We start from the raw sequence: 16,427 nt of genomic DNA, 5'->3' as shown, positions 1-16,427 counted from the left end.
AAAATAATACTATGAAGAACTTCAGTGAAATAGATGAGATCCCAGAAAGAGATATGGAAATTGCGATTGGTAACCTCAACACTAAAGTTGGAAGAAATAATCAAGGAATAGAGAATGTGACGGATGTTGAAGTTCTTGGCAAAGTTACAAATGAAAATCGAGCAATTACAAGTTTTTGTTCAAAAAACAATCTTGTAATTGGAAGTATTCTTTTCCAGCACAAGGACATCCACAGAAATACATGGACTTCACTGAGGCAATTACAAAAATCAGATCAATCATATAGCCATTAATAAAGAGAGGAGGAGGACTTTGAGAAATATAAGAAGTTATAGAGGTGCAGATAATGGTAGTGATCACCAGCTCCTTATTGCCACAATGAAATTAAAACTGAAAGTACCAAAAAAATGTAGATAAAATACCTAGATTTGATACAACTAAGCTTCTAGAAGAAGAGTACAGAGAAACATTTGCTATTGAATGTGGGAATCAATTTGTAGACAATTAATAAAGTATGTTGTGATATCAATAACAGATATGAGTCAGTTGGTAGTGAGGTTTTGGGTCATGCAGTTACAAGGAGAAAGACATAGATATTAAATGATACTTGGGATTCTATAAAAAGACGACAGACAGTAAATTGATTGTTGAAAGATTTTGTGGAAGTAATGAAAATTACAACCTAGAGCATGTTAAGTATTTCAGTAATAATAGCGAGGTATAAAGAAAAGCCAGGAATGACTGGAGAGAATAATTAGACAGGAAAGCAGAAGAGGCTGACAAAACTATGAATTTAGGAGTGGCTATGGTATAAGGATTGCTCATAGAATTATTAATGAAATCTCTAAAGGGGCAAAGAAGAAGAAGCATATACCCATCAAAAAGAGAGAGAGAGAGATGAGTTATAACAGAACATGAAGAAAGGCAACATTGGATGAAACACTTTAGTGAGGTCATGAATAAGAAATATGAAGGGAATAATTGGACTGACATACATGAAGCTGAGGAAGACCTTGATGTGCCCATGAATGAATTCCGTGTGTTTAAATCGAAACCATCGCTAAAATCTCAAAAGATGGAAAGCCCCTTGATACGATGGAATAAATGTTGAGGTGATATTGGCCGAAAATGACACGACTCCCAGAATATTTACAAGATTATTTTGTAGAAAGTGGCGGGAATAGGAAAAGCCTGATGAATGGGAGTTTGGAGTGTAGGTGAAAATAGCAAAAAAAAGGAGACCTGACTGATTGCAATAATTACACAGGCATCACAGTTCCATCAGTTGTCATGAAAATATCTAGTATGTTTATTCTAAAGAGACTAGAGAGAAAGATGGATGAAAAGCTGAGAGACGAACAAGCAGGATTTAGATAAAGGTAGAAGTTGTACTGACCAAATTTTCATTTTCAGACATCTTGTACAGCAATGTGTACAATATAGAAATCCACTTTAGATGACATTTGGGGACTATGAAAAAGCTTTTGATAGTGTGCATCAGTCAATTTTGTGGGGAGTCCTGTGTTATTATGGAGTTCCTCTTAAATAAGTGAATTTGATTAAGTCTGTTTATGAGCATAAGAAGTGCAAAGTTATGTTAGTGGAGTCCTATCAAATGAATTTCCAGCGAAGAGTGGAGTACCCTAAGGGAATGTGTTGTCACCTATGTTGTTTATTCTCCTCTTAGATTTTGTAATTGCTAATACAGTTGGGGATGGTGGAGAAGGATTGTACTGAATTTGTAATAGGGAATTAGCTGACCTAGAGTATGCTGATGATACTGGCCTTATTAGCAGAACACCACAGGATTTGCAATGCCTGCTTACCAGAATGCATGAAATATCACAGGAGGTTGAGCTCAAGATAGAAGAAAAACAAGAGATGATAAGAACGGAATAAGCAATGGAAGATGGGAAGGCGAAAGAATTAACAAGGTGGAATCATTTAAATATTTAGGAACTATAATCTTTGATACAGGGTCTTTAAAATGTTATTTTTATTAGTAAAATAAATTTTTGAATATACTTACCCGATAATCATGTAGCTGTCAACTCCGTTGCCCGACAGAATTCTACGGGAGGGATACGCCAGCTATCACAATACTAGAAGGGGGTGTACTCACCAGCGCCACCTGTGGCCAGGTACTACAGTACTTCTTGTTGACACCTCCTCAATTTTTCCTCGGTCCACTGGTTCTCTATGGGGAGGAAGGGAGGGTCAATTAAATCATGATTATCGGGTAAGTATATTCAAAAATTTATTTTACTAATAAAAATAACATTTTTCAATATTAAACTTACCCGATAATCATGTAGCTGATTCACACCCAGGGGGGTGGGTGAAAACCAGTGTACAAGATTAAAGGATAGCTAAGTATCCCGTATTTCATATAACAGTTATCTCAAATAACAATGAAATAATAAGTACCTGGTAAGGAAGTCGACTTGAACCGTTACTCTGCCTCTTTTTTAAGTTCGTCTTCCTTACTGAGCGCAGCGTTCCTCTTAGGAGGCTGAATCAACTCAAAGGTGCTAAAGTATATAGGGCTGCAACCCCTACTAAAGGACCTCTACACAACCTCTAACCCAGGCGCTTCTCAAGAATGAATTGACCACCCGCCAAATCAACAGGATGCGGAAGGCTTCTTAGCCTACCGTAACAACCATAAAAACAACAATAAAAGCATTCAAGAGTAAGGTTAAAAAAAAAGGTTATGGGATTAAGGGAATGTAGTGGCTGAGCCCTCACCTACTACTGCACTCGCTGCTACAAATGGTCCCAGGGTGTAGCAGTTCTCGTAAAGAGACTGGACATCTTTAAGATAAAATGATGCAAACACTGACTTGCTCCTCCAATAGGTTGCATCCATTATGCTCTGCAGAGAACGGTTTTTATTAAAGGCCATCGAAGTAGCTACGGCTCTCACTTCGTGGGTCCTTACCTTCAGCAAAGCAAGGTCTTCCTCCTTTAAGTGAGAATGTGCTTCTCTAATCAGAAGCCTTATATAATACGAAACCCCGTTTTTGGACATGGGCCTCGAAGGTTTCTTGATGGCACACCATAAGGCTTCTGACTGTCCTCGAATAGGTTTTGACCTATTAAAATAATATTTCAGAGCTCTGACAGGGCAAAGAACTCTTTCTAGCTCGTTACCTACCATGTTGGAGAGGCTAGGTATTTCAAACGATCTAGGCCAAGGACGTGAAGGAAGTTCATTCTTAGCTAAAAATCCGAGCTGTAAAGAACATGTTGCAGATTCGGATGTGAACCCAATGTTCTTGCTGAAGGCATGAACCTCACTGACTCTTTTATCTGTTGCAAGGCAGACGAGAAAAAGTGTCTTGAGGGTAAGGTCCTTGAAGGAAGCTGACTGGAGAGGTTCGAACCTAGGTGACATAAGGAACCTTAAGACTACGTCTAGGTTCCAGCCTGGAGTGGGTAGACGACGCTCTTTAGAAGTCTCAAAAGACTTAAGGATGTCTTGAAGGTCCTTGTTGGAAGAAAGGTCCAAACCTCTGTGGCGGAGAACTGAAGCCAACATACTCCTGTACCCTTTAATCGTAGGGGCTGAAAGGGATCTCTCATTCCTAAGATGTAATAGGAAGTCAGCTATTTGGGTCACAGAGGTATTGGTAGAGGACACTGCATTAGCCCTACACCAGCTCCGGAAGACTTCCCACTTGGATTGGTAGACTCTACGAGTGGAAACCCTCCTTGCTCTGGCAATCGCACTGGCTGCCTCCTTCGAAAAGCCTCTAGCTCTAAGCGAATCTTTCGACAGTCTGAAGGCAGTCAGCCGAAGAGCGTGGAGGTTTGGGTGCAACCTGTCTACGTGAGGTTGACGTAGAAGGTCCACTCTTAGAGGGAGAGTCCTGGGGACGTCGACCAGCCATTGAAGTACCTCTGTGAACCATTCTCTTGCAGGCCAAAGGGGAGCAACCAGCGTCAGCCGTGTCCCTTCGTGCGAGATGAACTTCTGAAGGACTTTGTTTATTATCTTGAACGGTGGAAATGCGTAAAGGTCGAGATGGGACCAGTTCAGCAGAAAAGCATCCACATGAACTGCTGCTGGGTCTGGAACTGGGGAACAGTACAAAGGAAGTCTCTTGGTCATGGAGGTGGCAAACAGATCTATGGTCGGCTGACCCCACAAGGTCCAAAGTCTGTTGCACACGCTCTTGTGGAGGGTCCATTCCGTGGGAATGACCTGATCCCTTCTGCTTAGGCGATCTGCTGAGACGTTCATGTTGCCCTGAATGAACCTCGTGACTAGGGTGAGGTTTAGACTTCTTGACCAAATGAGGAGGTCCCTTGCGATCTCGTATAGGCTCCTCGAATGGGTCCCTCCTTGCTTGGAGATGTAAGCCAAGGCTGTGGTGTTGTCGGAGTTCACCTCCACCACCTTGCCTAGCAGGAGGGACTTGAAGTTCAATAGGGCTAAATGAACTGCTAGTAGCTCCTTGCAGTTGATGTGGAGCGTATCCTGTTCCTCGTTCCACGTTCCCGAGCACTCCTGTCCGTTCAAGGTCGCGCCCCAGCCCGAGTCCGATGCATCCGAGAAGAGATGAAGATTGGGGGTCTGAATCGCCAACGATAGGCCCTCCCTGAGAAGGAGATTGGTCTTCCACCACAAGAGAGTGGTCTTCATCTCTTTGGTGACTGGGATAGAGACTGCTTCGAGAGTCAAACCCTTGTCCCAATGAGCTGCAAGATGGAATTGAAGAGGGCGGAGGTGGAGTCTCCCTAGCTCGACGAACAGGGCCAGCGATGAAAGGGTCCCTGTGAGACTCGTCCACTGTCTCACCGAGCAACTGCTCCTCTTCAGCATGCTCATGATGCAATCTAGGGCTTGGTTTATCCTTGGGGCCGATGGAAAAGCCCGAAAATCCTGACTCCGAATCTCCATTCCCAGGTACACAATGGATTGGGAGGGAATGAGCTGAGACTTTTCTAGGTTGACTAACAGACCCAGTTCTTTGATTAAGTCCAAAGTCCAGTTGAGACTCTCCAGACAGCGACGACTCGTGGAGGCTCTCAACAGCAATTCGTCTAAGTAAAGGGAGGCTCTGATGTCCGATAAGTGGAGGAATTTTGCTATATTCCTCATCAGATGCGTAAACACCATAGGAGCTGTGCTTAGGCCAAAACACAGGGCTTGGAATTGGTAGACAACCTTTCCAAAAACGAATCTCAGGAAAGGTTGGGAGTCTGGATGAATATGAACGTGAAAGTAAGCATCTTTCAGGTCCAACGAGACCATCCAGTCCTCCTGCCTGACCGCCGCTAGGACCGACTTCGTCGTCTCCATCGTGAACGTCTGCTTGGTGACATAAGCATTGAGCGCGCTGACGTCCAGCACCGGTCTCCAACTTCCTGTCTTCTTGGCCACCAGAAAGAGACGGTTGTAGAAGCCCGGGGATTGATGGTCCCGGACTATAACCACTGCCTTCTTCTGTAAAAGGAGCGACACCTCCTGGTGCAACGCTAGCCTCTTGTCCTTTTCTTTGTAGTTGGGAGAGAGGTTGATGGGAGATGTGGTCAGAGGGGGTTTGCGGCAGAATGGTATCTTGTAACCCTCCCTCAGCCAACTGACAGACTGGGCGTCTGCACCTCTCTTTTCCCAGGCTTGCCAGAAGATCTTGAGTCTGGCTCCTACTGCTGTCTGGAGATGAGGAGAGTCAGTTTTTTCCTTTAGAAGCCTTGGAACCTTTCCTAGACTTGCTCCTGGAAGAGTCTGGACGGGAGCTTCCTCGGCTCGGGGCTCTACCACGAAAGGGCGGAATAAACCTCGTAGCAGGAGTATCAGCCACTGGGGTGCGATAAGTCCTGGGGACTGAGGTAGCAACCTTAGTCTTACGAGCTGATGAGGCCACAAGATCATGGGTGTCCTTTTGTATCAGGGCCGCAGACAAGTCCTTAACAAGCTCTTCGGGAAATAGGAACTTCGAGAGCGGAGCGAAAAGGAGTTGAGACCTTTGACAAGGTGTGATGCTGGAGGAAAGGAAGGAACAAAGCTGCTCCCTTTTCTTAAGCACTCCTGACACAAACATCGATGCAAGCTCGCCAGATCCATCCCTAATAGCCTTATCCATGCAGGACATTAAGAGCATGGCTGAGTCCTTGTCCGCAGGGGAGGTCTTCTTGCTAAGGGCCCCCAGGCACCAGTCTAGGAAATTGAACATCTCAAAGGCTCTAAATACACCCTTCAGGAAGTGATCAAGATCTGAGAAGGTCCAGCAAACCTTAGAGCGCCTCATTGCTGTTCTACGAGGAGAGTCTACCAAACTTGAGAAGTCAGCCTGGCCAGAGGCAGGTACTCCCAAGCCTGGTTCCTCTCCTGTGGCATACCAAACGCCCGCTTTAGAAGTGAGCTTAGTCGGAGGAAACAAAGGAAGTCTTTCCAAGTTGCTGCTTAGACTGCAACCACTCTCCTAAAATCCTTAACGCTCTCTTAGAGGACCTTGCAAAGACGAGCTTAGTATACGTAGACTTGGCTGGCTGCATGCCCAGCGAAAACTCAGATGGCGGAGAGCGGGGGGTAGCAGAGACAAAATGGTCTGGGTATACCTCTCTGAAAAGAGCCAAGACCTTACGAAAGTCAATAGGAGGCGGAGAAGACTTGGATTCATCCACGTCTGATGAGGGATCCAGGTGTGCAGCCTCATCATCAGAAACCTCATCACCAGAATGTAGCGAAGTGAGAGGTAAGGTATGCTGAACAGCAGAATCTGCATGAGCTGGAGCAAAAACACTTGTGGTTTCCTCCTCAAGTCTCTGTTGAGGGAACACCTGAGGCTCAGGCTGCAAAGGCTGGACAAAAGAACCAGCAGAAGGAAGGCGCATGGGTGGAGGAGGCTGACTCCTGGCCTGAGTGTCTTGACTCAAGAGTTGCGCTTGCTGTAAGGTTGGTGGATGCGCAGTAGCAGGTTCCTGAGGAACGAGTTGAGGTTCCTGAGGTGTGAGCTGTGAGCGATGAGGTAGTGGCTGCGCAGAACGCAGTAATTGTCTCGCGAGTTGAGGTTCCTGAGGCGCAAGGCTAAGGTGTTGAGGCTCTCGCCTTGAGGAGGGTTGAGGTCGCTGCAGCGAGAGCTGAGGAGTCTGACTCATGGATGGGAGAGGTTGTTGTACCTCAAGAGAGTGTTGCCTCACTGGTGGAACTGCAAGTGGAAGCGGAGGAAGTAAGGTATAAGCTTCCTGTTCCCATTGCTGAGGTTGCCTTAAGGAAGGCGGAGGAAGCTGCACACCACTGGAAACTGTTAACTCAGAACGTGGTAAGGTATCCTGAGGAACCTCAACATCGTACGCCTGGCAGGCAGGACTGCGGTTAGGCGGAGCGATCGCAGGAGGAGGTGTAACCTTCTCAGCCTGACACTCACGCATCAAGACCGCAAGTTGTGACTGCATGGACTGCAGTAGAGTCAACTTGGGGTCGGCAGACACTAAGGTCTGCTGAGGTAAAGCCTTAACAGAAGAGATCTGTTGCGGCAGCACCTTACTCCTCTTAGGAGGTGTGCACTCAACTGATGACTGCGGCGAGTCAGAGCTGATCCAATGACTGCAGCCAGGTTGTAGAGCTCTTGAGGTCTGGACTCTGCGTTTGAGTGGTCTTGAGACCTGAGTCCAACGTTTCCTCCCTGACAATTCTTCAGCAGACGAGTAAAAGACGGGCTCAATCGTCTGCGGGTGGGAGTGACGGTCTCTGGAAGACACGCCCGCAACCACCGAGGATACTTCTGTGCGCCGATCAAGGCCTGCCGAACCCTTTTGCCCTTCGACATTGCTTCTCCCCTGGGCTTGGGAGCTTGCAAGAGGTCCCGGACTGGGAGGACGACTGGCACGCACAGAAGTACCCTCACGCACCACACTGACACTGACACTAGCACTTGGCACTGCACTGACACTAGCACTCGTCACAGCACTGGCACTATTACCACCCACTGCACTCTTGACCTTAAGTTCCTTGACTTCGGCCATAAGAGACTTATGATCACTAACCACCGACTCCACTTTGTCACCTAAAGCCTGAATGGCACGCAAAACAACAGACATATCAGGTTGAGGGCAAATAGTAGGTTCGGGGGTAGCCACTACAGGGGGAGGAAAAGGTAGGGGATCATGAGGTGAGGAAATAAGTGAAGAGCGAGAAGAACTCCTCCTAACTCTCTCTCTCTCTAACTTGGTTGAATACTTAAGAAATCGGACAAAATCAAGTTCCGAAAGTCCGGCGCATTCCTCACATCGATCTTCCAACTGACAGGGTCTTTCCCTACAGTCAGAACAAGCGGTGTGAGGATCTACCGAGGCCTTCGGAATACGCCTATTACAAGACCTACATCGTCTATGGGGTGGGGCTTGTGAAATGTCAGACATCTTGAATCAAAAGAGTTAGCCAAGTGGGGATTCCAAATCAAGCAAAAAGATCGTTAACCGTTAATCAGAACTAAATAATAGCTATCTAAGCTAATATAGAAGTTTTCCAGTAAAGCGACAGCCGAAATCTGAGAGAAATACTTCACCAAAAGCCGTGAAAATACTCCAAGATCATAAGCGTATCCCAGAACGTCTTGCCGGAAGCACGACAGAGGAAAAATTGAGGAGGTGTCAACAAGAAGTACTGTAGTACCTGGCCACAGGTGGCGCTGGTGAGTACACCCCCTTCTAGTATTGTGATAGCTGGCGTATCCCTCCCGTAGAATTCTGTCGGGCAACGGAGTTGACAGCTACATGATTATCGGGTAAGTTTAATATTGAAAAATTGGAATTTAATTTAAGATTGAAAAAAGAAAGTCAGACAATGGCAAGGTTAAGTAAAATTTTAAAAATCAAATCAACTGAAAATACATATAAAAAGCAGGCTATACATCAGTTTAGTGCGGTTGGTGTTACTGTATGGACATAAGTCGTGGTATGACAATGAAACTATATCCAACAGATTTTGTAGACTTGAGAACAAAGCCCCCAGAAGAATTTGGGGAGTGAAATGGCAGGACAGGATTAGAAATGAAACTATAAGCGAAATTACTTGAGTGCCATATGTGGATAAGATCATGGTGAGGGGTAGATGGAGATGGTTTGGTCATGCTCTTCACACTCCCCAAGAGAGATTAGTTTACCAAACTTTCAACTGGGCTCCACAAGGTACTAGAAGAGTTGGAAGACCCAGGTCTACATGGTTGAGGATTACGAAGCGTGAAGTAGGAGATGATGAATAGAGAAGTATTGATTTAAAAGCTCAAGATAGAGATGACTAGCAAAATCTAATTGAGGCCCTTTACATCAATAGGAGTAGGATGAGATGATGATGAAGATGATGATGATGATGATGATGATGGTACATCTACAGCATCTTAATATATACACAGCGTACATTGTATATTGCAATAAATCGATACGCCCTATTACCATGTTCATCTTGAACAGCACCATAATTATGAGCACTCCTATCTACATCACCCCATTTTTTAGCAGTATCATTCTCCTCATCAAATTTCATAAAGGATTTGTATATGATGACCCACTTTTGCAAGCACAAAAGAGTGTAACCTATTCTACTACCCTTACAATTTCTACCTTTACAACAGGATGCCTTTCACCGACAACAAACCATTTCTCGGACTTCATCCGAGGTCAGCTTGGTACCAGATGAGACTGTCCAGGATTTGGGGAAAATTCCTTCTTCCTACTTATATTCTGCTGCTTCAGGTGTTGGTAGCACATCTGGCATTGCTTCACACTGGTAGGCCATCTGGTAATGTGCTCGCCTGATATTTAATAAGGCTGCTGCTGATGTAGATGGGATAGCACACAGTTTATGTGTGGCCTCTTCCTCATTTTAGTACAAATATCTGTAATGTCTTTGCAAGTTGAATAGTATGTTTTACCAAAATAGCTACACAGAAATGCTATTGCGGATGCAAAAACTTCACCCAACTTAACTGAGGTGTCACCTACAACAGAGAGAGAGACTGGATTCATATTTATAGCCTTCAATGATAGTTTTTTTTTTCATTGCCATTGGTGGTAGCAAGTGTCTGACCTAGTCCAGGCATAAAGTGGCAGAATGAAATTGGAAGTACATGGATGCTTTTCAGCTGTGGATTTAACAACTACTGTCTGTCCCACTTCCAGTGAGGTCATGTACAGTATACAGCAAAACTGGTGATACCTGAATTCAGTGATTTTCGTTCGAAAGTCACCAACTGCCAACTCTCACATACTTCACATTTCTAATGAGACCAGGTTCCTGGGACGAAGCATTTTGAAACATTGCTCAATAAAAGATACAGTTCTTTAAGCATGATTTTAAAGAATTTATGCTATATTTTTCAATAAAATATCAGCTAGATCTTAATGGAAAAATTAACCCAATAATCTCTAATTATGATAAAAAAAAAAATTAACGAGTAACTTTTTAGCCAGCATAATTAGGTATTTAATGTAAAGAACATATTGGAAATGGAGTTGTAGATAGGGTCTAACCGGACATCAACTGGCAGTCTCAGGGTGGTACTCTCAAAAACAAGTCATCTGTCAAAGATGGCTAGAGCTGCCCAACAGCTACCAAATAACTGTAACTAGTTAAACTTATTTCACCAGATTCCCTATCAAAAAATAAGATATAACCTATCATCTTAATATCAACAAAACAACTGTTTATAGATGGCTGAACGATACAATGAAGGAGAAAAATTGAAAAGCCATCCTAGAAGGCGAGAGACCTCGCTGCTCCACAACCACAGAAGACAAAGAAGAGTTATAAAGCCAATAGCATAGGCCTAGACTCCAGAGCCCTCCCATCATTATCATCACCAATATTATCATTATTATTATTATTATCATCACCAATATTATCATAAGCAAGATGGCACAGGAGGTTCTTTGGAACCAACAGAAGTTGCTTCATGAACATCCAAATTAACAGATTTATATCAATCCTCCAATTTCTACCATAACATTGTCTTGCATTCATCAGCAGATCATCCTGAGCTCATTGATTTTGCAGTCTGAGCGAGGATCATTGCAACTGAATAGCACATTTCAAAAAAAAATAAATAAAATGTAAAGATATCTCACAATCAAAGTTATCAGAGCAGCAATGTATAATATATCTTCGGCATCAAATTTCACTTTATCTATATCCTAAATCACTGCTGCAGCTGCCGAGTACTGTACTTAAATAAAAGAACCTTGTTAGGGACCAGCAGATATTCTATTCATGAAGAACACATACGAGACTTATTCCTCCTCACTCTTACACCCAAGTGCAATTTGAAGATCTGTTGGTCTGCTGTTAACTGAGAGACTATGCTACCTATTAATAGGGAAGACATGGAATTATGAAAATGTTCCTCTCACTATCAAGCGGGTTTACAAGGGTTTCGTCAATAGACTCACAAGCAATATCTCTTTCAACGTTCCTAGTGCCTGTTCTCCTTTTTCACTTGCAAGATTGAGATTCTTTCTGGCCTTGACTAGCTACTTTTGCCAGAGTTTTCAAGTCAAAATGTTCCTCGGTTTCAGCTTTTAATATTTTTGTTCTTTTACACAAAATTTTTTACTCCTTCAATTAGTGTTTTAGAGGAATGCAAAGAAACACTCTATGTATCTTAACCAACCAAGAGGTCACTGTAATGACTTTATTACAATTGTTCATGCACAGTCAACTATCTTTTCTTCATCTAATTATGAAAGAATGGTTTGAAATTGATTATCACTGACACTTGGTTGAAAATCTTAGCCTGTTCCTTTGCACTGGCTGACTTCTCCTATGAGACACTCCAATCTGACCACCTAGCAAAAAGACAATGTAATTATATATAGGATTCGTGCACAGCCGTTTACTAAATGAAACATATAAATGTGGTAGTGCAAATTACAAACAAGTGTTTTCAGTCATGTATGTTTGTGTCTTTTTTGTGAATTCTTTATATTTCTTTAATCATGGCAACTCTATTACTCTGAAAGGTTTATGAAGATACATGAATACTGCTTGCTACTGCTTATTATTCTTTGTATTTTTGAGTACATATGAAGGGCATATTTGTTTATGTATTTTACTTCATGTATCACACTGCCATCAGGGGCACGAAGTTTTCATTCTCTGGAAGGTAGGAAAAAAACTCACGTTCGCGCTACATAGCCTATATATATCGTATCCTGGGTTGCGATATTAAATAAAACCCCAAACCATGCCTACACCATACTGTGAGAAATGAACCTTATATCGATTCAAACAGTAGTCAATTCAGCACCCTAAAAACTATGAGACTGACTCCAAGAACTTCAAAACTGGTCCATTAATTTTTGAGATATGCAACATACAGTACTGTACCTTTTTGTGTGAGGTATAGGCAGTGGATATCTTGGAAATATGCTAACTAAGAAATTGTACAACCTGATTCTGATGTTATAACCCAAAGATGGTTTCTATGGTCCATAAGAACTACAAAAATTTACAAACCTCTACTATTATTTTTTGGAAGGGGTTTTACTGGGTTTCTTCCCAACTATTCTGAAAAAATTAAAGTCCTTGTAGAAAAGTACTGCCTACAGTTTGCCTTCTCTAGTACTAAATACTGTAGATCAAGCAAAAAGCTTTCTATCATTTCCATAAATCTCATTTAATGCCCTATTTAAGTCTGTGAATGGCTCTCATTCACCAATCTTTTCAACTTTAAACTCACTGCGCTCAACTTCTCCCTCTCAATTGGAGAAAAAAATCCTTCTAGGAAATTCCATATAGAGTGAAAATCAGTCTGTCTCAAAGAAATTTCATGCATTCCAAAACTGCACTGGTAATAACAAGTACATTACAGTATGTACTTATCAAATAAGTCTGTTTAAAGTTTTCCACAGATATAAATAAAAAGTCTCTCTTTCCTCCTAAACCATTTCATCAACACCCACCTGTCGCCACACATGCATGTACTGTAGGCCTACGTCACAAAGTTTAACTGCACTGCTATACCAAATGTGCTCAGTGTATCCCGAGATTTTTTCAAGAAACACATTCAGATAAACATGGTAGTTATGCTTTTCATGTAAACCTTCACAGTTATAGCTGTAGGCAACTTGCCTTGCACAAGAAGCCGATTCACGAGAGTAATTTCCCTCTCTTGGAGTGATACCTAAATCACAGACAGAAATCATTAATTCTCCCTTGGATATCAAGTAAATACTGTATAAGTTTCCCAATCCCAACCATTTAGAAAATCTTTCAATAAAGGTTGGGCAAAAAATATAAACACTCACTCTAAATCATGGCAAAAACAATTGGAGCAAATATTATAAGTAACACCCTTAAAAATTACAGCACTTCAAAAATATACTACTACCGAGGGAAAATGCTTGCATAACGTGAACAAAAAATCTGTCCACTGCCAGACAAAGCTGAAAGTTACCCAAGGATTTCACCAAGCTGTCTGGCACGGTTAAATATACTGTACTTGTCTTCTCTCACTTTCCTATCAGGACACTTTATGGTAATTCATTACCCCTTTAATAATTCCTTGTCAGTTGGAAGTCAAGGTTACGATAGAAGATATTAGCCCTATAACCATTGCCCTCATAGGAGTTGCTTATGAATTCATTGATGGGTACTTCAATTGGCAGTCACCCTTTGATCAAACCAACATAAATTTCCTTTCTGGATCAGAAAACCAGCATTCTGATAAATCTATATTATATCTCACATTCTTAAATTTACCACAAAACTATTAAAAAGAGTACAAAAAGAGAAAATAAGAATGTAAAAGTATATTAAACAAAATATTTCAAAAATGCAAAACTGAGCAATTCAGATTTTAATATTTGTTACCTAAATTGTAATACTTTAATGCTTTGACAGTCATTTGAAATACAGTACAGTAAACAACTATACATGTACTTACCTTCAGGTGTGGTCTTTGGAGAGCAAGATAGTGATTCAGGGAAACTATAAAGGCACCTGGAGCCTCGCAGAGATGTACGGAATAGAAAGGTTTCTCATTACATTTATTCTCCTTTTCTTCCTCACTACTGGTTTCAAAATCTTCATCCAATGGAATAACATCGTAATTGTTAACTATTTCGTAAAACTTCAACCATGCCTGTAAGGAAATTTTCATTGTCTTAGAAACAATTAAAGACAAATTAAGAATGTAAAACTAGGAAAAAACTCATTGATGCTTTAAGAATTGAAAAGTATGCAAGTTTATCAATGCTATATCCAAATTAAAATGCACTACACTATACGTACTTGTGTGACCATCTCAGGACTGGCTCGTCGTCTAACTTCATACGCTATGTTTTCGGCTGGATTTATATTCTTCGTATGTGCATGCCATCCTGCTATATCTTTGTAACCAAGTTGACTTTTGACTTCATTCAAATTGGTTTTCTCAGCTTGCAAGTCATCATCCTTCAAAAATGTCATATCTCATAGTAGGGTTTCAGTGGCATTTCAAATAAAGTTCACTCCAGTGCTACAAAGTCCAGTAAAAGGCTAACAAAGTTGCAATACCATAAAGGAATAACAAATACAACCACCAGTAAAGGTATTGATAAAATGCTAAGAGTCATTACCAGGTAAACATATATACACTAACTGCCAAGTATACGCTATATTCTATGTGAACTTTTCATATTCAATGACAACCTCTTAATTCTTCCCTTAAAAGCTGCAAGAATAAAAAGTGAAATAATTACCACAAGCTTACATATGACTGCATCTTCATTCCCATAATTTGTGCAGCATGACTTCAGTTCAAAAGTGTACATACAAAACATCAGTTTTGAAGTTTACCAAAGTAATTTCATAATACAAATCAAATTAGTCCCTCCTTTTCCAAGCAAGTTATTCCTATGCTGTACTCCACCTCATATCACATTTATTACTATTATCATTACTTGCTAAGCTACAACCCTGGTTGGAAAAGCAGGGTGCTATAAGTCCAGGGGCTCTAACAAGGAAAGTAGCTAAGTGAAGAAACGAAAAAAGGAAAAATAAAATATTTTAATAACAGCAACATTAAAATAAATATTTCATGTATAAACTATAAAAACTTTAATAAAACAATAGAAAGAAAAATAAGATAGAATAGTGTGCCCGAGTGTACCCTCAAGCAAGAGAACTAGCCCAAGACAGTGGAAGACCATAGTACATAGGGGCTATGGCACTACCCAAGGCTAGAGAACAATGGTTAGATTTTGGACTGTCCTTCTCCTAGAAGAGCTGCTTACCAAAGCTTCAGTCTCTCTCCTACCCTTGCCAAAAGGAAAGTAGTCACTAAGCAATTACATTGCAGTACTGTAGTTAACCCCTTGGGAAATGAAGAATTGTTTGGTAATTTCAGTGTTGTCAGGTGTATGAGGACACTCCAAAATCAAACCATTGTTCTCTAGTCTTGGGTAGTGCCATACCCTCTGTACCATGGTCTTCCAAGAGTTCTTTTGCTTGAGGGTACACTTGCGCACACTATTGTATCTTTTTTTCTCATCTTCTTGTTTTATAAAAGTTTTTGTAGTTTATATAGGAGATATTTATTCTAATATTACTGTTCTTAAAATCTTTTATTTTTCCTTGTTTTCTTTCCTCACTAGGCTATTTCCCTGTTGAAGTCCCTGGGCTTATAACATCCTGCTTTTCCAACTAGGGTTATAGCTCAGCAAGTAATAACAATAATAACAATAATAATGTGTAAAGAATAGGCCAGACTATTTGGAGTATGTGTAGGCAAAGGGAAAATGAACCGTAACCTGAGAGAAGGATCCAATGTAATACTGTCTCGCCAGCCAAAGAACCTCATAACTCTCTAGCGGTAGTATTTCTCCACAAGCATAAAAAGGTTTTTCATAATTTGAAATAGAAAAAAAAGGTTATTATTCCATTCTGGTTTGAAAAACACAATTCTGGTACCACTGTATAAAATCAGGAGCTCATGCATCTGTATAGCAAGTGGTAATATGCTACATCTAATTGCAGTTACTCTAATTGGAAACTCATAAAACTAAACACTGTATTGTATGTATCTAGCTTCTTGATAGCCAAACTTGAAGCAATAAGAACTGAATACTGAAGAGACAAGAATCTTAAAACTATATGACAAGTAGCACAATTTCAAACAATTAAGTTTTAGACACATCAAAGGCACAGGCAAAAGCAAAATACCCAAAATAACCTTTGAACAAAATGTTGAGTATCTTCAAAATATAAGGAAACACAAAACTTCATTCAACTATCTCTAGGGCTCTATATATAATTTCTATATCTATAACAAAAAGACTCTCAGTGAATGATAGTTTTTTAAATATATATAAGGAAAATAAAGAAAAGTATTGTAAGTCTGTCTCTGATTATACACGATATCCTCGGATAGTCGTTTCCGGGGTTGGAACCCTGTGATACCCAACGGTAATTCTCTTGTAGTATCAATCACAGAAATATTATA

The 16,427-nt window shown here is 41.2% G+C and overlaps 2 protein-coding genes across 4 annotated transcripts in view; one reads left to right on the top strand and one right to left on the bottom strand.

Moving 5' to 3' along the window:
* Nucleotides 1-16,427, top strand: part of LOC137630609 (cap-specific mRNA (nucleoside-2'-O-)-methyltransferase 2-like) — a 353,518-nt gene that overhangs the window by 190,332 nt on the left and 146,759 nt on the right. The gene's annotated exons all lie outside the window — the stretch shown is intronic.
* Nucleotides 11,719-16,427, bottom strand: part of LOC137630164 (cap-specific mRNA (nucleoside-2'-O-)-methyltransferase 2-like) — a 38,571-nt gene continuing 33,862 nt past the window's right edge. For all 3 annotated transcript variants that reach the window (XM_068361612.1, XM_068361613.1, XM_068361614.1), the window contains exons 5-7: nucleotides 14,237-14,398; nucleotides 13,890-14,087; nucleotides 11,719-11,790 (exon numbers count right to left, since the gene is read on the bottom strand). In XM_068361612.1, coding sequence (XP_068217713.1) covers nucleotides 11,734-11,790; nucleotides 13,890-14,087; nucleotides 14,237-14,398 — 417 coding nt within the window. In that variant the 3' untranslated portion in view covers nucleotides 11,719-11,733. The remainder of the gene's footprint in view (nucleotides 11,791-13,889; nucleotides 14,088-14,236; nucleotides 14,399-16,427) is intronic.

This window comes from Palaemon carinicauda, chromosome 38 (genome assembly GCF_036898095.1).
Source record: "Palaemon carinicauda isolate YSFRI2023 chromosome 38, ASM3689809v2, whole genome shotgun sequence".
Taxonomy (NCBI): domain Eukaryota; kingdom Metazoa; phylum Arthropoda; class Malacostraca; order Decapoda; family Palaemonidae; genus Palaemon; species Palaemon carinicauda.
The sequence above is the reverse complement of the archived record's forward strand: the minus strand, read 5'-3'. Positions and strand labels throughout refer to the sequence as shown.